Genomic DNA, 25,372 nt, shown 5'->3' on the forward strand with positions numbered 1-25,372 from the left:
TTCACTGCCACTGCTAATTAGAAGCTTAATCGCATCTGAAACAATGGTTATCATTTTGTATTTTCTAATTCGTTTTTATTTTTATTTCATTTTTGACTTTTTGTTTTCACTTCAGTTTAGATTTAGTATCCAGAGTGGGTTTGCTCGTTTCAGTTCGGGTTTTGTTTTGTTTGAAAATTGCTTCTTTTTTTTTGGTCAGTGTTAAGATAAGTAGTATTATTGTATGGAGTGCATATGTCAGAGGTAAACTGAGGAAAATCAGCACGGGGATTAAAAAAAAAAACCCTTTATGAAAGCAGTTGACAGACATCTTATAAGAATACAAAATCTCAATAGACAAGTCCATCAAAGCCTCATCAGGGGAACTGATAACAAATTTTACCAAACAAAGAAAGTCTGAAACTAAAGCTATTTTCTACATATTTTCCCATATTTTATTTTATTCTGGTTAGTCTTCTAAGTTCACAAAACCATTTCAGTTATTTTTTTCTTTTCCCATAAGTCTGGTTTTTAATCTTATTTTGTTACCTAAACACATTTTTTCACATCTAATTTTAGTTTTTAGTTTATTTTACCAAACTTTAATTACCCTGATCTGAACCACACGATAGCGTTTCCCATTCCACACAATGGGATCCCAAAGGGATTCCAACTCCACCTAGTGGTACATAAACCAAATAGAGTGCAGGAAGGATGGGCCCTGTAAGCACTCACTAGAAAATGAAAAAACAACAAAGCAGCTGAAAATACCAGATATGTGGTTTGTTTAGTCACAAGAATAAAAGCCATATAACAGCAACAAGATGTTTAGTCTGCTTTTGATATCGCAAAAGAAACAGACTTCAAAAGGTGCAGGCGGGCTCAAATTGGTGCGACTGCATGGAGACATAACCTTTCTGACTCTAATATTTCCTGTTTTCTGAACAAGCCAAACAGAAGCTTCCCAGTGGCCTCAAATTGCAAGGAATGTTTATCACTGCTAACCTGAGGCGAACACAACTTATTAAACAGAGCACACAAAACTTTAAACATCTTTATGTGCACAAGGTTTTCTGACAGCAAGCTGAAAAATAAACACAGTTAAAATTTTAGTGTGTTGTTGCAGCATTTAAAAGTTAACCTTTCCTTTTTTACAGGCTCAGAAGGAAAAAAGGTCTTAGTGTTCCAAAAATATTTTCTCAGCTTCATCCATCCAGTCACATTGAGATTCCTCTTCAAAGTCCCTGCAGTGAGAGGACCAACAAAGTCAACACAATTTAAGAACTATACTTTCATTCAGTATCCTTCCCATTTCAGTCTTTTTCTCACCCTGTTCACATTAAAATCAATTAAAACACTGCTGTAACTATTTCCCTTTATGTCCAGATGCTGTACAACATCATCTAATATGCTCTGCATTAATGCTGGGATATTAAACAACAATATGTCAGGGTTACTTACGTGTCTTCATCATCAGAGCGTGGCTGCAGTCGGTCCTCGTCTATAACCAGCTCTTGTTCGGGCCCATCCGTGTTATCACCCTGAGGATGGGAGAGTGGTCCCAACAGAGGGTCTTCACCTGAACAACACCACAATGATGAACACATTAAAGATTTCAGTTGGGCTATCTACAGCTTATATTGAGATAAGAGTCTGCTCACAGATCAGCAGACCTCTGTTTATTATGAAGGTGCTGGAGGCTTTGCTCAGCTGAGCCTTCTCCAGCAGACTCAGAAGCCTCTCAGGAGGATTCCTTTCCCATCGTCTTCTCTGCCTGCTGTCCTCTGGCTCCCCTGCAACAGAATGCTTTGGTTTGGCATTTCAGTCTCCGCCGCTTATTTTTGCACCTTTCAGGAAATGAAATTCTGCTGCTACCATACCTTCATGAGTAGAACTTGTGAAGGTCCAGCCAGTTGATGTCACGCTGTCAGATGAAACCAGACTGGCATTAGCTAACACCTGCAGCACGGTGTCTGATGGCTCAGTAGACCACTGCTTTCGAGGGGCGGGGTCTCTGCTTTCGAAGCAGCTTTTTGATAAGTCCATACCTGATTTAAAGGGTTATTTAGGACATATTTTGATGACAAACCATACAGTCTTAAGAACAAATTCAGTAATGTAACCCTGCCAGCAGTGCAACAGTAGATCATTTTCTTCAACATAACATTGTTAGCTTTGACTCCACCTTCAGATGTTGATGTTTTTATTAAACTCTTCTCTCCCAGAAGACGAGCCACATTCTTTCCCTCCTCTCTGTTCCATCGACCTGTATGCCTCGCCTGCTCCTCCCTCTCTGAGGCCTGTAAAAGATTCAAAACACCGCCCTGAATCAAATGCACAGCACGAGCTCTGCGGCCATCTGAACAAACAAAGGGTCCACATTGGATTACCACAGCTGGCAAAGTTGCGTAAGAGTTTAAATTCTCATGCTACCATTAGGTCAAAACAGCAAGTGACTGTGATGAATGTGCAGCCCTAAAATCAGGTTCAACATACTGATTTTCCCTGGGAGGGCAGGTGTGTACGCAAGAGTTTAGAAACCCTGTGAGAGGTCAGGATGGTGTGCAGGGACGGTCTGTCTTTCGGGTTTGTCTTGAACATCTGCTTGACCAAGTACTGCAACTCATAAGGAAGATGACTGGGGAGGGGAGGGTATGCACCCCGGCACACCTTAAGAATCAGACTCTTCCAGCTGGATGCCTGGAACTGGACACAGGAGAAAAGCGTGAAGACACAACAAACCACACTGTGCATGAAGTGTGGAGGAGGGAGTACCGGGTGTCGCAGGGTGCAGAGCTCGTACAGGACGCAGCCTAGAGACCACACATCACTGCAGAACACACAAAGGGAGAAATGGTTATTCATTCACACCAGACATTTCATCATGTACTGGCAGAGTCAGAGAGAACTGGTTAACCCATGCATGAGTTACACAATCACTGCTGAGCCCCTTTAGTCAGAGAACTCAAACTAAATCAGAGACTGAAAATAACATGTAAATGTATGCTGTCAGGGAAAAAAAGCCTGCAGAGAGACTCTAAGCCGGGGGTTCTCAAAGTTTTAATGACTTAGTCCCACTTTAAGAAGCCAGAATATGACTTAACTTTTAGTTAGTCTTTGCACTGTCTCTCTACAGAGGATGACAGTGTTTTATGTTGCTATTTCTTCATTTTATTCAGTCACTTTTTGTTCTGGTACATAGTTGTTATTCATGTATTACTCAAGTGAGTGTTACAGTGCTTGATGCTAGCTGTATACGTCAGTGTTAGGAATGCTCAGTCGGCTATGATGGCAAGAACAGAAGAGTTGGGTTTGAAAAGAGATGATCCCTTGGTATCATTCTGCCCTGCTCTATCGTAACACAACATGAAGTGTGGCTGAATGAAATGTGCAGCGGCAGACTCGAGGGCCACTTGAGGGCTAGCACTTGGTGATCCAAGTCCTTTAAGATCTCTGGATATTTTTGTAGTGCAGATTTCACACATACTTTCAATAACTACTGTAGGCATTCCAATGAACTATAATTATCACATACAGTAATTCCGCATATACGCACAAATATGTACACACACTCTGCAGGTGCTCTACTGTCACCATAGTTTGACCAGATTTGGTTCGGGCATGTCCCTTTTTAAAAATAAAAACCACACAGTTGGTTAAACAGATGTATTATTTGTATGTACAGTCACGGCACAAAGTTGATTTTTCAGATTTTCTTTAGATTATTTTTACATGTTTTTTTTTGATATTGTGAATAACACAAGGGTTCTGTGAGATTCAAAACATTTTTATTGGCAAACAAATAAAAATTTAGTATGGGCAGTGACAGCACTGCCAACAATTTTTGCACACAACTGTAGACTACTCTAGCATAGGTTCCTGTTTCTTTTCTCATCGATCTAGTTACTATTAATCCGTATTCACAAATTTTATTCATGTAGAAAACATGCCCAGAAACTCTTGTTAGCACATTTTAGTCAATTCATACACTCACCGGCTATTTTAGTGGGTACATGACGGCCTGCTGAAAACGGGAATCAAAATGGGGAAGAAAGGAGATTTAAATGTAAATGTGGCACGTTAGCGCCAGACAGACTATACTGTATATTTTAAAAACTGCTGATCTGCTGGGATTTTTCTGACACAACTACCTCTGGGTTTACAGAGAATAGTCAGAAAAAAGAGAAAATATCTAGCAAGCATAATTTCCTTGGGTCAGAATGACTTATTGATGCCAGAGGTCAGAGGAGAATGGCCAGACTGCTTTGAGCTGATAGGAAGGCAACAGTAAATCAAATAATCACTTACTACAACCAAAGTATGCTGAACAGGATCTCTGAACGTGCAAAATGTTGAACATGAAAATGCTGCGCCACAGCAGGAGAATAAATACACCGAGTGCCACTCTTGTCAGCAAAAAACAGGAAACCGAGGCCACAATTCACACCAAAATTGAACAACATAGATTAGGAAAATATTGTGCGGTCTTACAAGTCTCAATTTCTGCTGCCACATTTGGATGGCATGATCTGAATCTGGCATGAGCAGCATGAAAACATGCTAATCTCCTGTTCAGCAGCATGCTGAGCAGGAGATTTGCAGCACAGGTGTTCAGTTGGCAAATCTGCAGCAACTGTGTTGCTATAATGTTAATATGGACAAAAACTTTGAGAAACTCTCCACCCTCCTATTGAATTAAAGCAGTTCTGAGGGTAAAAGGGGTTTTAACCCAGTCATAGCAAGCTGTACCTAATGAAGTGGTTGGTGAGTGTATATTTACATTTCTGCTTTTAACATTTCTTGTTACAATGGCACACATTTTCTAAGCACAGACACTGATCTATGGAGAAGAAACATAATTTCATCTTTATATTGTTTAATATAAACCGGAGGATCCAGCCGAACGCTCACAGTAGCATACCTCTTATTGTTGTACGGCTTATTGTCCCAGATTTCTGGTGCCACATAATACGGAGTTCCAACATATGCATGAGCGTAAGCCTTCGAGCTGGAACAAATTTACAATCAAATTTAAAATCGACAAACTCAACATCAACTTTAAAAAGCTGAACAGCATCAGGTTCTTTACCTGTTCAAAATACAGGCTGAGCCAAAGTCTCCAAGCTTGACTGTCCCATTATCGGTCAGGAAAATGTTCTGGGTGAGGATGAAAGATAAGTGATGATTTAACATGACACAAGCTATAAGTACAGCCAATTATGGCAAAATGAGATTATATCACATAGATGGGTTGTAATGTTTCTGATCTGGATCAGCAGTTTCATTTTTGTTCATTTCATTCAACACACAACCAAGCAAAATGATTCCAATTTGGATTCAATTGTGCTTGCCTGACATGAAATTCACTGATCCACACCACCGGGATATACAGCAATGACATTGGAATGTCATTCGGGCTGGAGAAGTGTACTCAGATGGTAACAAAGACTGGGAAGGTAGTCAGAATTGAGGGAATCACACTACCAGATGGCAACACTGCAGACATAGAGGACAGCTACAAGTATCTGGGGATCCCACAGGCAAATGTTTATCCATGAAGAGGCTGCTAGGAAAGCTGCAACCATGAAGTACCCGCAGAGAGTCAGGCAAGTCTTGAGAAATCAGCTGAACAATAAGAACAAGATCCGGGCTATCAACACCTACGCTCCGCCCGTGAGCAGGTACCTTGCTGGGATAATAACCTGGCCAAAGGAGAAGATAGAAGCCACTGACATCAAAACCAGGAAGCTCCCCACCATGCATGGAGGATTCACCCCAAGTCCAGCACCCTGAGGCTATACGCTAAGCGGAAGGAAGGAGGCCGGGGAATGGTGAGTGTCAGTACCACAATCCAGGATGAGACAATGAACATCCACAAATACATCAGGAAGATGGCCCCAACTCACCGCGTGCTCAGTGAATACCAGGCAGCAGAAACCCAAGAAAAGGAGGAAGAAGAGGAACCACCATGGAAGGATAGGCCCCTGCACGGTATGTACCAGAGGCAGATAGAGGAAGTGGCTGACATCGAGAAGTCCTACAAGTGGCTGAACAAAGCTGGACTGAAAGCAGCACAGAGGCACTAATCATGGCAGCACAGGAACAAGCTCTGAGCACAAGATCCATAGAGGCTGGGGTCTATCACACCAGGCAAGACCCCAGGTGCAGGCTGTGTAAAGATGCCTCTGAGACAATCCAGCACATAACAGCAGGGTGCAAGATGCTAGTAGCCTGCTGCAATAGATGTAGGCTGCCAGGGGATTCCCATGATGCATTGAGTTTTTCCTTTCCAGTCACCTTTCTCACTCACTATGTATTAATAGCAGTGTTGGGACTAACGCGTTATTAAGTAACGCGTTACAGTAACTACGTTATTATTGTGGTAACGAGCACGGTAACTAGTTATTATGCCAAAATCAGGAACGCGTTACTCGTTACTGGGATTTAGATAGGGTCGTTACTCGTTACTTCGTGTGGTGGCATCGCGGAGTTTCCACAGATTCAGTAACATTAGCAAGTGGTGGAGGCAGCAGGTGGATGAAGGAAAAGGGACGCAGAAGGAAAAGAGACCCGAGGCGGCCGCCGGTCCGAGTGTGAACTGAACTTCAGGTAAGAAGTTATGACCTGCAGTCTCTCTGGGTCAGATATAAACCAAGCTTAGGTGGAGTTTATTTTCGTTATTCTGACTTTTTCCGTACTGCGTGCTAGCTAGCATGACGGAGTTTCTATACAGCTGGGTGGTGCTATGAAGTTAATGATGTTGAACCTTAATTTGTTCATAAGTTATTAGAGTTGCCAACCGTCCCGTCTGGTATTCAGAGAAAATATTACGCGTTTCTTATTGAGGTGAAAAGGAACAGTTTGTCCCGTAATTCAGCTACAATGAAAAAGGCACAAAGCTGGATTTATTCTGTGTCTTTACGCTGCACAGCTGTCTCTTCTTCTCTCATTCTCCCCCCTCCCTCTCCCGTTTCTACTTCAGTCATGAAAACTGATCAATGATCAGCTGATCGGCTCTCTTGTTTGTTTATCGCCCACTTTGCGCCGAAAGAGGAAACCAGCGGATGTCGCGCTAAACAACAGCAGCACGTTTAAGCTTGATCAGCTGTTGTTAGAATTTATTTAATATTAATTTCTAGTATCAGCTGATGTTTGCTGGAGCCACAGCTGTAAAAAAAAAAGCTGCTGGTCATGATATGGTTTGGTTATCTGGTGAGAGGGAAACATGAAGATGAAACCAGGAGATGTCCTTACTGGATCATCAGAGCTGAGCAGGTGATGGAGAAACAGGTTTACCTTTTAGATGACATGAATGAGTTGAAGGGAAGTTATGAACTGTTTCTGAGAGACAAATAACCCCAGGATCCTTTTTTAGGTAGCTGACAGCTGGTAACTGTGCAGGTGCGGATCTAGCAAAGTGTGGCCAAGGGGGCATGTAGGGCATTAACAGGGAATGGGGGGCACAAAGAAATACTTTTCTTTCTTATTCTCATTTAAAATGTCTAGCTTTTAAAAAATAATTATCTGAATCTTACAACAAACGATTGATAGATTGATGCATATATACCATCAAAACAGTGTACATCACTGTCACAACAGTGTTTGTTTTCATTCAAAGGCTTTATGATTTTTCCTATAATGGTGGGCCAGTTTCTAGTCAAAATGCCCGGGCCAATTTTCTGTCCCAGTCCAGCCCTGTATGCAGCTCATCTGCAGTCTGGTGTTACCTACATCTTCCTATTCAGAAGGCAGAATTTCTGAGTTCTGAGTACAATCGAAAGCACCACGACTGCAGTTTTTGTGTTGGATGTAAAAGGCGCACATGACTCTGTGACGTAGGCTAGAATCATGGCAGCAGTCAATGACAGTCCAGGCGTGGGATTTCTCTCGTGGAAATATGCACGTTATCATATCCTTTCTATTGGTAGGTGGCACAGTGCACTTGTGGCAAGTAAGCAAGCTAGAAGACTGGCAAAGTTATGGAAGAAACACATTAACAAGAGAATTCTGAGTAAAACCAAAGTTACTTTCCCTAGTAACTAGTTACTTTGAAAGTAACGAGTAACTTGAAGTAACTGAGTTACTTTTGAGAGAAGTAACTAGTAATGTAACTAAGTTACTATTTTAAAGTAACTTACCCAACACTGATTAATAGACCTCTCTGCATTGAATCATATCTGTTATTAACCTCTGTCTCTCTTCCACAGCATGTCTTTATCCTGTCTTCCTTCTCTCACCCCAACTGGTCGCAGCAGATGGCCGCCCCTCCCTGAGCCTGGTTCTGCCGGAGGTTTCTTCCTGTTAAAAGGGAGTTTTTCCTTCCCACTGTCGCCAAAGTGCTTGCTCATAGGGGGTCATATGATTGTTGGGTTTTTCTCTGTATCTATGAAGCGCCTTGAGGCGACTTTTGTTGTGATTTGGCGCTATATAAATAAAATTGAATTGAAATTGAATAGTATACAGAAACATCTGTGCCGAATATGGCCTGGAAGTTCCGAGGTCAAAATCAGACACGCCCCCTAGGGCGAGCTAAGATCCTGTGGGACTTCCAGATACAGACGGACAAAATGGCAGTAACATCAGGAAGAAGGAACACAAGAAGCTAGAGAAGTAGCACGGGGTCAGAGAAGAGCTCAAGAAGATGAGAAGGGTGAAGGTAACAGTGGTCCAAGTGGTAATCGGAGGACTAGGTGCAGTGACTCCTAAGCACAGTCACTGTCTATAGGTCTGTTGCATATTTTTTACACACTGGGCTAAAATATGCTGATCATGGATACCTTTTTTAAAGATGTAATTTAGCTGAAATCTGGAATTACAGAGCTGAATTTGTTCAGTAAATGCTACCGAGTGACATGAGTGTTCAAACTGAGAGAACTGAGAGAACAAACATAGGAAATCTGATTCTTCTCTCTATGTTGAAGGCAGGTTTGACCTGAATGAACCAGAAGACACATTCATTAATGTACCCTGAACAAAGTAAAATGCATAAGCTAGAAAACCTAGACGTGACTGTACCTTGGATTTCAGATCTCTGTGCAGAACTCGCTGATCATGGATATGCTTTGCACCTGCGCACATTTCAGCGAACCACTTCAAGATCTGAAAAAAGAATTTAAAAACCCAATGAAACACAAGTAGGGAAGGGTAATTGTGATCATGAGTGCAGGAAGTCAGGACGTACATTATCAACACTGAACTGGTTTGACTTCTGTTGCTTAATCCTCTGGAGCAGATCTCCTCCGCTGCAGTACTCCATAACAATCCACAGGAGTTCATCAGCTAAACAAACACAATCACACATGCTATTTTGAAATCCAAACAATGGTAACTGTATGCTCATAAAAGGTTTGCAATGACTTTTAAAGCGAGTGATATTCGTGTGTACGATTACCCTCGAATGCCTCCCTGAAAGCCACAATATTAGGATGTTTCATTCTGGACAGCAGGATGGCTTCCCTCCTCGAATTCTCCAGTTTGGACTGATTCTATAAAAATGCAAATGCAAACATGATTGTATTCCATACAGCGCGAAACAAAACAAACAAACAAAGGCAGGCTGACAACAAACAGCTTCCATGTCTCAGTGTAAGCAGCAATCTGGCAGGTTATCAGCAAGGCGCAAAAAACGAAACTAAACTCAAATAAAATAAAAAATTTCCATATCCGACCCCAGGCTGCAACATCACGCCTGGAATTCCAACAAGTCTTATTTTACTTGAATGTTTTATAATCATCACAGTTTCGGGGGAAGATTTGAATCAGACTGATCCGTTTGCTCCAAACAGGTGAGGACATTCCCTCCTTTCCTTGCACATACCTTTGGCAGCTGAATCTCCTTCACCACATATTTTTCCTGACTGCTTTTACACCGCACTAACACGGCCCGGCCAAACGAGCCTTCACCGATCACTTTAACAAGTGAGTATTTCTCCATCGATCTTCTCCACATAAAAGACAAAGAGGGAAAGAGAAAGAGCACACTGGGGGAAATAACTACAGCGGGATGAGCCGATGGAGCCGACCCTTCACATCACTGCTTTTTTTAAGCCGCGTGTGATCGTACAGGGATTTTTTTACAATACATACAGAAGAATACCGTCCCAAAAATAACCTCCACCTAGACTAGTGCGGTTTATCTGGCCACTACTTCCTTATTATTATATGACGTAGGGCGAGGCGCCACTGTGCTACCCAGCGTGACCGCTAGATGGCAGAACACAACCTCGAAAACAGACTAATAGTTTCATATGTCGTGCAGTGATATTGTAAAAGCATTGTAACAAATTTAGCAGTAGTTTTTTTTAAATGTAACACTATGCATTTGCTTAAAGTTGTATTATATGGTATTATGATTCTATATTATATTTGTATTTGAGAAAAAATATTTTTAACTAATAAAAAGTGATGTTAATAGCTGAACAGCCATGTAATAATAACTCTTTGAATACCAACACTTGTTTCCTCGACATCATATACACTTCCATGGAAATATTAATTAATTAATTAATCAAATAAAGTGCTGGGACCCAGTTAGGTACTGATAGTGAGGCAGACAGCTTTACTTGTGAATCACAAGCATATTAAGCTGAAGTAAAACACATGTGTGTGCGTGCAGGGTAATGACATGGAAGAAGAGGTCCGCAATGAATTAATGGAAATGAAACGGACTGTCACTATTCATCATAATGAAACGACTGGTTTGATATAATAGTTCTGATCAGGTAACTGAAGTTTTTGAGTTTAACCCCTCAAGCAAGGAAGTCCACCATAAATGATCCTGTTTTTCATTTCTTAGCAAATGCAATACAAAAAAACTGGCAACCAACCAACAAAAATGACTACAAAAACACATTAAATGTTAATAATCATGACTTTGCTCCCCCCCCCTCTTTTTTTTTTTTTTTTTTTTTTAACGAAAACGCTTATTTGAAGGTAGGTAGGTATTTGGGGAGGACAGGGGCCTGTTTACTACTATGTTACATCATCCCTCCTTTTGACAACATGCAGTAAGGCTCTGAGCTGCGGTGGCCAGTTGTGTTCTAGTTTTGAAAGTGAAATCTTTTCCTATTCTTCCTATTTCAGTTTCTCAACAGTTCAAGGGCATGCTTGTGTCATATCTTTTTGTTTCATTATGCATCAAATGATCACAGTGGGTGACGGGTCTGGACTGCAGGCAGGCCAGCTGAGACTTGAAGTCTTTCACCACAGAGACATGCTGCTGTTATATGTGGAGAATGTAATTTGGCATTGCCTTGCTGAAATAAGCAAACCTGTTGCTGAAAATGGTGGAATCGTTTGGCAATAGTGATTTATCATTATGTCACTGCATCCCAGTACCAGGTGGTAGCAAGCTGAATGGGACCTCTCCACTTTGCGTGGGTTTGAGCTGTAGAAGGAAGCCAGAATCACAGACGAGAGGAAAACATGCAAAGTCCAGACAGAAAGACCCCAGCAAGATGGATTCAAACCCAGGACCTTCTTTGCTTTGAGGCAGTAATTCCAAATACAATTAATATTGACAGTAGATATTGGATAGCTTCCACTGCGCAGCTGTCAGTCTTCAGTGTAGTGCTGCCTCAGGATATGAAGCTGTGAAGATTTTTATTATTATTTATTTATTTATTTGAGCGTTTTTGGCATTCGCCTGCAGAGATTTTTTTTTCAGATTCTCTTAATCCTTTAATGATATTATGTGCCACAGATAAGGAATTATTTGCCATTTTCCCATTTCTACTTGATAATATTACAGTCACATTGTTGCATTGTTCCTTACGCTGAATTCACAGGCTGGTGAAGCACCCCCCCTCCTAGCTTTACTTCTAAAAGACTTGACGTCTGTATGATTTTTACACCCAGCCATGTTTCTAATTAACCTTGTTAGTTGTGAGATATTCCACCGGATGTCAGATTCTTTATAAAAAACAATGCAATCCATCATTTTTACTTGTTTACACTCATGTACATAAGCTATAAAAGTCTAAATATAAGATCCTGCCAGTACAGCGTTTTGAAATCAGTCTACAGAGCATCACACCAGCTTAAGCATCCATGTGAGAGTCTGCTAATTAACTTCCATATCAGATGGCAATGAATGAACTGGTGTGTAAATGTGTAAATTGTGCAAGGAAAGAAAGTGTCATTTGTAGCTCAGGAGTTGGAAGTTGAGCACACACCTCTGCTGTGCTTTAATGATCAGCAGAATCCCCCAAACAGCATCTTCTGCGTTTACCATAGAACCACAAATTATTTGTTTCATTACCTTCTGATATGCTTCCCCCTCTTTGGTATTGCTCTGGTTGCACCTATTAGCAAATAGCTGATCCTCCTCAGGAGGAAAATAAAGACAGTTACGAATTATGGTCCGACAGTTTGTTTACAGCTTCTGGATTATGCTGCACAAGCTGTTTGGGGAAATGTGATGGACATTTTCCCTTATTTTGGCACATATAATGATGTCTCATTTAGTCTGGAAAGAAGCCCTGACAAACTCTCAGTAGAGCCTATACTGATAAATGGTTGGGGGACTATATGCAGCATGGAAGAGCTATCTCTTTATGACAAGCTGTTAACTTTGCATTACAGAATTTAAAGGTAAATCAGAAAACCGATGAAGTTCAGCCTCTTGGTGGTGATTTCATCTACTTCCACAGAATAGTGTTTCTCCAATAAAACTAAAAACATGCTTTAAATACAAAGTTTGTTGGCCACCAGAGGACCAAACTGTAAAAGTTTGTTTTTCTCTGACAGAGCTATTTTACATCACATTAAACGTTTGATTTGCGAGGTATTTGCTGATTCTATATGAAGGGCCTTGCTGTAGGCGTTTGTGGTATCAGACCGTATCAGATGCTGTGACTCATCTAATTTGTGCTGCTTCATAATTGATGGACGGCTGGCATGAAGCAGCTGTGGGGCAATAAAAATTAAAAATTAGCTTACAGGTTTCTCAATTCAGGATTTAGGCGCTGTATGATATATGGACAGGATCATGGAGGACATCAAAGTGAAATACAGTCTACAGTGCAATACATTTACATTTCATGTTCTTGAAAGAGAATACAAAAACACAGGCCAAGGAACAAAAATGACAAAGAAAACCTGTATTGATGACCTTCTTTCACTGTAATATATTTTAAGAGAAATTATGTCATGAAATTTAAGCTTCATTTAATTTTTTATGTTTGACATTATAAGTGGAATACACCTTTTGTAACAAAAAAAAAAAACCTTGATGTCTTGCCAATTTAATTTCTAGGAGAAGCTTATAGTATATTGAAAGCCATCAAATGTTCGGTCGTGGGAACAATTTGAAATCCATTGTCAGTGAAGGTGAATGTTTAAGTCCATCAGGGAACCATAAACCTGCATAAGATGTAATATGTAGTGTTTAAATTTAAAAAGAAAAAAAGCAGGGCATGAAATACCGCTGCAATATATTGTAACAACAGTGCATTGCCCAGGTGGCATTAGTATGAGAAAGTTAGGACAGTAGTAATAAATCTTCAAAATGAATGCTCTGAGCAGCTTTGTTTAATAAAAACAGCAAATTATAAGGAGCAAGCATTTTTTTTTAAAAATATTCATTGATATAAGCTACTTCATGGAGGAAATATTAAAGATGATGAGTACAATATCTTCAAACCATTGTTTCATTACCCACAGCTGTAAGCTACTCAGCTGTTCAAACAGAATTGGATTGAATGAATTCAATCCAATGATCAGCCATCAAAGAAGCAAGACTATGATTCAATGCACCGTGTGGGTGATGAAGGGCAGATCTAAAGTTCACCTGAATTATAAAGTCCATTTGAGAGACATAAAGCAACACTTTATCACCGTCCTTTCCCTCAGACCACAGTGCTGTCCTTCAGATAATTATCTGGGATATTTTTCACCTTGCCCCTCTTTCTTGTTACACTGTCCTCAAAGATAATTATCCTTCACATATTTTTGGATTTGAATCCTACTGAGTAAAAAAGGACAGGCTAAACAGTCTAAAGAGAATATATTCATTCACTTACTAAAGCCCCATATTCAAAATCCCACAAAATTAAAGAATAGATCCATTATAAGAAACTATTAATTAAAATACCGATTTCCTAGGTGGTTAATACCAATGCAACATTTTCAGTAGTAACTGCTTAGATGTTGCTGCCATCCAAAGAATCAAAAGAGAAATCTGTGGATGTTTTGTGAAACACTGTGTATCATATTTAAAGGTGAATGGCTAGGAGATTTAAAGAAGCAGTATCTCTTTGGGCACTGAAGGAAAAAAGATACGCCTATGAAGCAGGAAAGGGAAAAATATCTACAAAATAGTATAAAATGACCAAACTAAAGCTATGTAATCTAAAAATTGTACTTCATTACAGAGGTGAGTATATGTGGTGTGGTACTTTCCTTAATGTGCACTCTAATGTTCACATCATCCTGGGTGACATTAGTGGTTGAGAGCTTCTGTGGCAGTTCAAAGAAACTTAACAGCACATTTAAGACATACAGGAAGTGGGGAAAGACATAACAATATCATTATCAGACAACTAAATCACCTAAACAGCTTCAGTGGAATGCCTAGACCTATGTGAGCTCAAGAATGAAAGATAAATGCATTTTTCCCCCCAGAGATAATGAACCAAATATAGCACGGGCCACTTCTGCAAAATGAAAGAAAGTTCATAAAATGTATATAGTAGCGGGATAATGTTCGTAATCAGAGCAGACGTTCAACAAAACAGCATCCAAAAAAGGGAACACGTTTCTGAGTGTGTAAAGAGATAGACGCCAAGATATCGAAGACATCGAGATGAAAAGAAACCATGACTGATTTTCCAGGTTAGCTGGAGAACGAAACAAGGGCTGATTTTTGTCATCCCAAAGCAGTAAGAATTGACACACCTACAAATAAAAACCTCCGAAATATCATGAGAAATATATCATAGACGTCATGGGATTTTGTGCTGCTGGTACACCATGTGCAGTCATGTGATGTTTTGCAGAGGTACTATTCTAGTGCTTATAGACTTTTGCAGTATTTTGGAACATTTACCACACAACCACCAGAATGCCAGAGGAAGTTACCTCATAAACTCAGAGTACCAGCATCAGGGAGCAGTTCCCGGAGGAAAATTTTGCTGCTAACAATAGCTGTTTTCTTTTCCATTCCTCTGGTCTGGTATTTTTCACTGGGAAAGTGTATTATTTTTCACTTGATCTGGAGACAAATATCCAGCTCTAAAGCTTGTTGATTTTTGACTCTCGCTGTCTCTACTAAGTGGAATCAGGTGTGTGAGAAGTGCTAACCAGCTGCAAATCATCTGTAATCTTTCCAGCCTTACGTACGGGTCTCTGACTTCCCTACTTTACCAGACTGTAGACAATCCATCTTCACCAGCCTGAGTCCAGCTACTGATGCCCTCTCATTGTACTTTCCTTGTACGTATTTCCCTCTTCTGACTGCCCCTCTCTTGTCTTTCTCTGGCTGGGCTTGACACCGCTGGGCTCCATTTCCCCTCCCTTGTCCTGCATTGGTAAATCCATAAGCTGCCAACTTCAACCTTTCTTCCTGGCCCCTGGACTCAGTATTAACTTAACATGTGAATAGCTTGCTCTTTATTGCTACACCCTACTTCTTCTTCCTGTATTCTTCATTTTGGTTCTCTGTTCAGCCTTAACAATATCCAAGACCACCTGAAGTAAATCAGTTGCAACAACTTTTCAGGATGAAGTGCTTCATTTATGTATCATATAAAATAGGTTTGCTGCGATTCAAAATAGAATTAAAATGGTAGTACATTTGGAATCCTGTACTCGTGAGCTTTTGGAGACAGACAGAAGAATCAGCATGTTTCTCCTGGGAGGCCTTCTGTGCTGCAGAGGGTTGATAGCAGAGTTGATTACGCCAAACAATACCTCGGTGTTGTGACAATTTAGATAGGAGCTCAGAGAACGCTCCTCATACATCTTCTCTGCATATATCTCGTATTGCAGTATAGGTTCTCTATATGGCCCTGAAAATATTTGCACTTTTTTGGATGCTGTGTTTGTAAGGAGTTGTGTTTTTTGAGTAACAAGAAGACATTAATGATGGATTTTTCCTTTTTGATTTTCTAGTGCAACAGAACTCTGTTCAGCCTTTAATGAAAACTGTGCCATTTCTGCAAGCTTTGGGAAGCTCTCTGTGTTTTCTTTTTTCTTTTTCCTTTGAGACAGTGCCTAGAGATATGGTTTCAGATCTCTGGAAAATGTGTGAGGCAGTAACTTTTGGTATTTAGGAATTATCTATAAAGTTATTGTACCCAGGTTTCACCCAAGTTTGGAAATAGGCTGCTGCTAGTTTCCTAGTTTGAGTTTTGACTGAAGTGTCTTAAAAGGCAATGGCAAGTGCACACAAGGAAGACATCTGTCTGAGGATACCAATGCTTTTTCACTAATGCTCTTTTACTCCCATCCCTCAGAGCCGGTCTCCTCTTACTAGGAAATAATTTGGATGAACTTGTGAAATGAAGTTATGAAGAGGAGAAGTGAGGCAATGTGGAAGCCATCTGAGATTTGGGTGTTTTTCTCATCATGAGAAATTGGAATGTTATTGATGAAGAGCTGCAGACATACAGCCCACAGGTTTATTTTATTACTAATGTCTGGGGAAAAAAATAGACAGATTTGGTATGTCTATTTATAAGAAAATAGAAACCAGTGACTGAAAATTCCAAGTAGGTGCGAGGTGCAACATGGTAAAATCTACAGAGAGCAACAGCAAAGCTGTCTTCTGCCCTGTGTGATATTAGTGCTCATACTAAAGCTTCACTCATAATCTCACCTGTGGCAAATATACAATCACCAATTAGCCTAGCCCTCCTAACTGCATGTCTTTGGACTGTGGAAGGGAGCTGGAGTACCCAGACAGAACATGCAGACTTCACACACACAGAAAGGCCCCGGCCAGATGGTGGATTTGAACCCAGGACCTTCTTGCTGTGATGCGACAGTGCTAACTACCACCCCACTGTGCTGCCCTAAATAGTAAAGCTGATATATAAAAACTGTATCACCACTATTCTGCATATAGATCATCCTTATCTGTCTGATACTTTATAATCACATTTTAATTAACTCTATGCACACCCATGTTAAGCCCATTTAGGTGATTTAAGTAGTTCCGGCTCATTAGAGGTCTTAAAAAGACAAGATATCTCTCTCAGAGAGTAAAACTTTGCACGTGGAATCAATTCGGAATGTTACAATAGGAAAGGCAACAGAAAAATATTGTTTGCACTAGCTCACAATCATCTATCACCCCCAAGTCTAAATCTCATACTTCTGCAACTACATCTTCTTTTTGTTCTCAGTACCGCTGGCCTTACAAAGTGTGTAATATGTATTCTCTAAGACATACCAATTTGTCATAACATGACCTTGCAGCTGTAGCACAGAGGACTGTGGGTCAGACTGACCAAAGAGTGTACTCACTCACTTACATACTGCAAAATGCTACCAAATGCAGTACAAGTTTAAGGTTAAGCTTTATTTGTCGCACACAGTATAGTCACGTATGTACCTAACTGACTGTGCATGAGGAAAAAAAGAAAGAAACAACCAACATAAACAATAAACCAAAATAAACAACAGTGCAATCATAAGAGACGTCAATGACTGAATATTGGTGTAGTGGGGGAGGAGCTTAAGTCTCTGTCTCATTTAACAGTCTAATGGTCTGAGCTAGATGCTCCTCCTGTTCCTCTGTCTTGGTCACCAGTAGACCATAGCGTCTCCCTGATAACAACAGAGAATACAATCTGTTGTTGGGAGTTGGGGTTCCCAGCAATCCTCTTGGCTCTTGTTCTACATTGTTGATGCCTTTCAGACTTGAGGGGAGTGGCCTTGATTGTTTTATCAGCTGAGTAACCCGCCTTCCTGAGGGCCAAGCGGTCCTGTTGGGTAAAGCTTCCCATCCAGGTGATGATACTTCAGCTACCACAAGTTCCTGAGTCGGAGGAGTACAGGCCAAGGTAACTCAGTTTAGTGAGTGACCCCAAAGGGACTATTGTGTTAAATGCTGAGCCATAATCAATAACTAGCAAGCTTAATATAAGCCTCTCACCTGGTGGCCAAGTGGGTGGGGTGGAGTGGAGTAGAGGGGAGTGAGTTGGGTAAGGCTTCATTTGTACAGCTACTGGGGTTCTGTGCAAATTGTAGAGGGTCAAGAAGGATGTGATGACGATTTTTGTTTTGTTTTTTTGCTATAGTTCATTGACATACTGTGAATGTTCGCCTAGATATTATATTAGATATTATATTAGATATATTCTAATTATGCCAGATGCCTCATTTTCTTCACCTGTGTCACATGCTTATGTGTTTGCTATTCTTAGCAGGGATTTGACAGAATGATGTAAGGAAGAGATGTAGGGATGAAGGACCCAAAGCTGCCAAACGGGAAAGCTTTGGTTACACAGCGTCAATCTTAAGTGATGTCGTCAAGCTATGATGTGCTGCGCAGCTGGATCACCTGTCAAACCGAATGGTACATCCACAGAAAAAAACCCAGAACTCCTTCTCCAAAAGGCCAATAAAGTCCAAGAGGTATTTATTCATTTAAAAGGTAAACCATGTTGGAAAACACACATGGGTGTGTGCGTGTGGTCTCTGGAAGGTAAACAGAGGTGCTAATAATATAGAGCAGACATTTTTCCTTGATCAAATATACTCTCTCTGTATGGGCTTTACCTTTTTACTAAGTTCAAACAAACTGCTAATTTTGAAACCCCGCTAACCAGAGCCTCCATATATCCCTGAGGGTGAACCAGCGAACCCTGGGCTGTAATCCCTCTATCCCTGTCTGTGAGCTTTGAGTAACAGCCTCTGATCCGCTTTGCTGATGTGGTTTGTCTGGTCTATGTTTTCATGAATTCCCTTTACTTCCCTGCCCATATTAACATGGTAATTGTCAGATCTCTAAAAGAAGACATACACAGCTAATTGGCACTTCCTTTAAGTAGAGCAGGGACTTGTGAATCACAGTAGGAAACAAAGAACGGAAAAAATGTGGGTGGGATTTTATTTGAAATTAATAAGATGGAGTAACTTCAAAGTTAGTTTACATTCTAGTTAATGTGATCCACCTGTGTAGCTGTGTTTGATGTTGTGTGGGATGCACGTTAGTATTGAAGTTGGTTGTGTAGTTTTTATTTATGCCGCTGCCAGTACATTTAAATATTCCACTACAAAATAACTGCTCTGGGGGGGAAAGTGAGGGTGACACTCTGCTATCTTTCTATACAGGCTCTCCAGATATCCTGCAGCATTATCCATTATGCAATATCTTTATGGAGATTGGTGTTATAGAAGCACAAAACCTTTTTTAAACATGGTTGCTCTTAAGGGCAGCAATTATCTTGCCCAAAAGTGCTGATGGAAAAAAATTAATAATTAGAAAGAACTAATTGATGTTGATGTATCTATCTGGCAGATTAAGTTCAACTCTCTCAAGGTTATTTAGGACTCTCTTTCTTAAATAATTACCATGGCACTGGGAGCTCAAAACATTAGGAAAACATCTTTGCTGTTACGACAATACAGAAATGTGCTCTTCTTAAGTTTCAGTGTGTTAAGCTCTCAGGGGCGTTGTAATCCTCCTAAAATGCTGCAGTTTTAACTGCCTCTAATTTAAGCAACATTCACTACGTTGCCTTTGTTGATTTCTCCTGATGTTGTTTTTCATCTCTTAAAGGTAAAAGGAAAAGCAATTTGGAAATAGACAGTTTGCCTTAGGGTTCTTTTGGATCCAGTCCACGTAGTCTTTCTTTGTTTTTGTTTATATTAAGTTTACTTAGGCTGACCTTTAAAATATTAAAAATAAATACCCCTTTTTTTGCCTTCAAGACTGCCTTGGTACAGATTTGAAAAGGTGCTGGAAACATTCCTCAGGGATTCTGGTCCATATTGACATGATGGCATCACATAATTATAGACAGTGGAATTTAAGGATGCTCAGTTCATCTTGAGGAGCCGACACAAAATCTCCTAAATCGTTACATCACCACGGCCAGTCTGAACCAGTGAAGCAAGTTAGGATGAATCCGTGCTTCTATGGTTTAGCTAATCCAAACTTCCATATGTCCAAGGAGAAACGATGACTCATCAGACTAAGTAATGATTTTTCTATATTCTGTTGTCCAATTTTGTTGAGCCAGTGCAAACTGGAGCCATAGTTATCTCTTCTTAGCTGATAGGAGTGGCAGCTGGTGTGGTCTTCTGTTGCTGTAGCGCATCAGATTCAATGATGCCACATTCAAAATCACCTTAAATTGCTTTTTTTCTGATGCTCAGTTGAACTTTGAGATGTTGTCTCATTCATACCTAAAAGCACTGAGTTGTTGCCATGTGATTAGCCGATTAGATTTTTGCAATAGCAAACAATTGACGAGGTTTACCTAATAAAGTGGGCTGGTAAGTGTATACTACTACAGTTGTGGTGATGTGATCCTGCTAGTAATGATTGTATTGTTTTTTGAGTACACGACTTCATAGTTCATCATTTGTATTTGGTCTTTAAAGCTTTGGCTAACTTGAATTTGTTTGTTGACTCCATTGGGGTTTTAAATCATCACCCTCGCTTATAAAAAACAAACTTCTGCTATCTAATCTTATTTTTAGCTCTCTTCCAGCATAAATTAGGTGTCTATAAATCTGTTTGTGATTCTTAGAGCACAAAAAATATGTACAGCTCAAGGTGAACATCAGCACCAGTCAGTCTAAATTCACGTCAGTTACGTCAGTTGTAATATGTCTTCATTCAGGAGCTGATGCGAGCAACTGAATTTCTCAGCCACCACTCATTTATCATGTTTTAAGACAATCAGCCTCTTACTTGTTACAAGATCTCAGATTGAATGGTACACCCTGTCAGTCTGAGATTCGGGTGCAGATATAAAAGAGGGAATGCTCCAACGTGACCCCAATGTGTCTGCGTCTGCTGATGAGGCATCTGGTTGACTCTCTGTAACAATCACTGCTGATATCAATCAGCACAGGAGATCAGAGAGAGGGAGAGAGCAGAATGCAGAGGAGCCATACTAATATATTAAACAGAGCAAGTACTGAGAGGGATATTTCTCCAGTGGGGATGGGGGGGGGGGGGCGTTGCCATTATCTGGGTGATGTTGAGAAATGTGAGAAAATGGGCATGCTAATAAGGGCTAAAACACATCGAGAACAGCTGCATTGTAAATGAGCTGACTTTGTGCACTTGAGCTCGGATGTGGTGTTTGTTAATCAAAGAAAGAAAAACAGAGAACAAATGGCTAAAAATAGTAACTGGAAAAGCTGTGTTCAGCTCGCACCTCTAATGACACGCATGCAGCGGCGGTAATTGCTAAGAAAAGGTTGCCATTATTGTTATTCACACTGTGAAGGCAGGGTGAGGAGCTACGAGATAACCCCTGACATTAAACTGATGGCCCGACGGACGCAGAGCGCCTCAATTTCCCAGGGTATGATTGCATCTCAGGCTTTGTCTGGAAGACTCTGAAGCTTTTAAGCTGAGAAGCCTGATCAAAAGGCAAATACTCTGACTAGAGGTTACTAAATTTACTTCATCAATAAGGTGGAAAAATTAAATTCACAGCACTGCCCATCCTTATCCTCTTTGTCGATCAGAAAAAAAATGACTCCCACATGTAGCGAACACTATCAAGATCAAGAAGTCATGGGAAAAAAGCTTTTTAGGAATGCACGACTGTTCGTTTTTGCTCCGGGGCGTCGACTCAAAGAAGACTTGAAAAACCAGACTTCCAATAAACATTTATTTACAAAACAAACATAATGGCAAAGAATAATTTGAGGGTGAATACAAAACGTGATAAAATGATAAAATACGTTACCATACACAATGTATATCTTATGAATGTGTTAAATAAACTATGCTTTGATTTTTTTTGGGGTCTGAATCGAGGAAGCAGGCAGCCAGTGTCGGATTGCTTTACATTATAGGGATTATTGCATTTCTGTTTGTGTTTAAGGCAAGAATGAGTGATGAAGAGGAGACCGCAAACACTTCACGTAACAATGAGGCAATATTACTTCTGTTCATCACAGGGCGCACTATCACATAAACATTAAAGACCAAAGAAGAGGAAGACAAAAGAAAAAAGAGAGGGAGAATACACTTTTCATTAAAGAAATAGTTATGTAACAATCTTACAAACAGGATTGGTCCATACATTTTTCATTTAAGAACAGCTTTTAAGAGAAGTACCACTTTTCAAAGCCATGTGTGTGTGCTGCATTATGAAACAGTCCCTGCAGTTGTCAGATGAGTAGTGTCCCATGATGTGCAGAGCACCATAATGACTTGATGTCTTTGGTGCCTGATGTGCTGTACTGGTGTGAGTGCACAGAGTCCTCTCCCTTTTGTCGTACCGCCCGAGGTCTCCGCCTGTCCCTGTCTCTCTGATGCTCTCTTCAGTAAGGGTACTGCTTTTGCTTCTTCCCTGCGAAACAGGACAGCCAGGTGCACAGCAGCATAGCACCCGCCGCTCCTGCCCCTGTGCAGTAATACGCCCAGCCGATCTGACAGGAACCTGCAGAGGATGAAAAAAGAAAAGGTCTTTTCACCCTCTAGAAAAACATTGTAACAGATTCAAATTAATCTGGGCAAATAGGTCTTTAGCCAGTAAGACAGTCGCTTGATTTTAATGGAGAACGACACAGCTTACTCTGTATGTATAGCCCTTTTTAGGAAAACTGCCTAAAAATCTCACATCACTTCTGCTATGAAGGGGAACTCGAATATTTACTCCACTCAGATCAACTACACTGTAAAATTGGACCTAACAGCTCACCCATGCTTTGAATGATAATTGAGCATTACGCTATGCAAAACACACCGAACCATTCAGACGTTAGTTTGAAACGCCCAATCATTTTGTTTGAGATATATCACGAGAACTCCGCACCGCGCCTTTGATCTTGCCCTAGATCTAACATTAACGTGTTAATGTTAATCACAGAGAATGGTGGCAACTACTTAACATCTCTGCTCAGGCTACTATGTTCCCATCTTCTTGTGAAATACAGCTAGCACTGTTGAGAAAATATGCACAAAACAGAGCCCCAATTCATGTGCAAACAGTCTGCTATGTGGGAGATGAACAATTAGAGACTTGGAGAAACGCAGAAATGGAGTCTCTGGAAATTACAGTGATGCAACAAAATGCTGAAATGCAAATAAAACCTAAACCATTAAGTGCCTCCTTTAGACACACCTTGCATAATCATCAGAGGTAATTATATGCATTATGAAATAGGATACAGTGGTTGAGTTTCTTTTGAAAGTGTTGAAAATACTTATTTCCCTTTTTCTGTGGCATTAACAAAAAGTACATCCCCTCTTCTTAAATGTGACTGTAGCTTATCTATTCATTCAAATTAACGACAAGGGTATTTTCCACTTGCAAAACATATCCCATCAAAGGAATCACTCGGATCCTTCATGCTTTGCTTCTTTGGACTCAGGTATGGAAATGAACACGTACGCAGTTAATGCCTCCTGCAGAGGCATTCAGAGTTTTCAAGCACTGACTACAGCCTTCGTGGCTAATTAATGAGAGATGAATTAATGAAGGACTGCTTCAGATGTGGTGAAAGCATCATTCGTCGTCACCATCTTATCATAGTGTTGACATAAATGAGACGAACCTTGAGTCGCCAGTTGCTCTGAACAAAACTTTCAACCAAAAGCACTTGTTAACACAAACGTATATGTGCCTGTTCCTCCACAGAGGAAATAAAATGAAAACTGCGAATTCAACATAATTACCTCTGATAGCATGTGGTGATGTGTTCTTGAAATTTAAAAGGGAGAAATCTGTTTGAATTATGTGGTTTAAGAGTAGATGCTGCTAGAATGGCAGAATCGGTGTGAATCCATAATTCATGTGACAGAAAACTGGATTAAAAATCACAGTTAATGTTTGCTGATGGTGTTCCTAATACATCTGGCTGCTTAGCATTTATTAACTTGCAACTCTTAACTTCATATTAGCAACATTTGCATTTTTTTTTCTTGTGGCAACAGTTGGAGAGGACAGTGAAGCTGTTTGGTTTTCCATTAATCTGTTCAGAGTATCATCTCAGCAGCGACAGAGCACATCTTCATGAAATGGGATACAAGTACTACAACCTGCGGCTATTTTGCCCATTTCCAGTCGGAAAATTGATTAGGATGAATAAGCAAATAAACAGTGGTTATTTATTTTTTTTACATTTTATTATTTATTTATAATCTGTGTGAGTGCTTCTTCATATTCTGCATTTGCAAAAAGAAAAAAAAAAACCACATGTAGCCTGTGTGCTGAATTACATTTTAATGTTTGCATCCACTGAAATGTGCATCATACGTCTGTTGCCCGGCACCTTCTTTGACCTGTATGCTGAACGGTAGCATGCAGCATAGATAATCCAGTCCCCTTAGTTATTTTAAATCCCACCTAAAAAAGCAAAGAAAAAGTAGTGCATGGGCAGATTTGTTTGCTTTCACGACTAAGAAATTAGCATTAGCAGAAATTTCCCCCAAAAAGTCTATCTTGAAGATTGATTACTGTATGTCGCTGAAGGAAGAAAGACATCTGAAAGCAAACCAAACTGCACGTTAATCAAAATGAAATTTAAACGGATCTGTTTTCCACTGACTTTTTTCATTTATAGTCAAACTTGATCACTTTTAATTTGTGTGAACCCAGGTAGAAGCTTTAGAGCTAGCAGGCCTATAAATGCTAATAAGTATTTCTTCCCTCCACTATTTGTTTTGTTTTATTGGTAATAAGATTTAGTAAAGATACACATTTTTCTTCTTTCCTTTAAACCTGTAATGAAATGTAAAAAGTAGAATGATTGTAGTGAAGAGGATAGAAAAAATCTCATAAACTGAAGAATATTCACATGGGAGTAGGCTTTAATTACCAATATCTATAGTGATAATGATAATCTGTGTCCCCTTTATTATGCAGGTCAAATGTTTTGTGCAGCTCCATACAGATTCTTTTAATTCAAAAATCTGTTTTTATAGGTTTCCCATCCCTAGACTAGTGGTTCTCTGGTGCTCTTTTCCCTACGGCACGCTTTGATTCCGGACAAAAATATAAGAGCTGAATTTTCTCGAGGTTGATTTTGAGTATTCATGGTCCACACTCAGTGTTTTTAGTGAACCCCACTAAGCATTCAGATCAAGTCAAGATCCAAGCATGTGGGTGACGAATATCAAAATGGGCTGGGATGCTTCCAGGGATCCTCAGAGAGGATGAGCCTTTTAATTTTAATCCAGTGACATTAAAAAAAATCTCCATGTATTCTTGTGTTGAGTGTTAATAATATTAATCCAAGTTCCCAATAAAATATT

At 40.1% G+C, this 25,372-nt stretch overlaps 2 protein-coding genes across 2 annotated transcripts in view; both read right to left on the reverse strand.

The window, feature by feature from the left end:
• Positions 1 to 270: 270 nt before the first annotated feature.
• On the reverse strand, positions 271 to 10,144 carry nek3 (NIMA related kinase 3). Its single transcript, XM_026193096.1, has 13 exons — positions 9,797 to 10,144; positions 9,371 to 9,464; positions 9,161 to 9,258; positions 8,995 to 9,078; positions 5,069 to 5,136; positions 4,901 to 4,987; positions 2,755 to 2,809; positions 2,476 to 2,685; positions 2,165 to 2,279; positions 1,860 to 2,027; positions 1,653 to 1,772; positions 1,441 to 1,558; positions 271 to 1,223 (listed from the first exon to the last, which is right to left on the reverse strand). The coding sequence occupies exons 1-13, from the start codon at positions 9,926 to 9,928 to the stop codon at positions 1,157 to 1,159; spliced, it is 1,416 nt and encodes a 471-aa protein (XP_026048881.1). The 5' UTR covers positions 9,929 to 10,144; the 3' UTR covers positions 271 to 1,156.
• Positions 10,145 to 21,760: 11,616 nt separating this feature from the next.
• Positions 21,761 to 25,372, reverse strand: part of LOC113035882 (LHFPL tetraspan subfamily member 6 protein) — a 47,668-nt gene continuing 44,056 nt past the window's right edge. The window contains exon 4 of the mRNA XM_026191720.1: positions 21,761 to 22,556. Coding sequence (XP_026047505.1) covers positions 22,438 to 22,556 — 119 coding nt within the window. The 3' untranslated portion in view covers positions 21,761 to 22,437. The remainder of the gene's footprint in view (positions 22,557 to 25,372) is intronic.

This window comes from Astatotilapia calliptera, chromosome 14, assembly GCF_900246225.1.
Source record: "Astatotilapia calliptera chromosome 14, fAstCal1.2, whole genome shotgun sequence".
NCBI classification, from domain to species: Eukaryota; Metazoa; Chordata; class Actinopteri; order Cichliformes; family Cichlidae; genus Astatotilapia; species Astatotilapia calliptera.

Excerpts from the sequence above, each read along its gene's own strand:
- nek3 (XM_026193096.1), bottom strand. The coding sequence starts at position 9,928 with ATGTGGAGAAGATCGATGGAGAAATACTCACTTGTTAAAGTGATCGGT. Across the intron at positions 9,259-9,370 it reads TTTCAGGGAGGCATTCGAGG|CTGATGAACTCCTGTGGATT; the intron begins GTAATCGTACAC and ends GTGTTTGTTTAG. Across the intron at positions 2,810-4,900 it reads AAGCCGTACAACAATAAGAG|TGATGTGTGGTCTCTAGGCT; the intron begins GTATGCTACTGT and ends TGTGTTCTGCAG.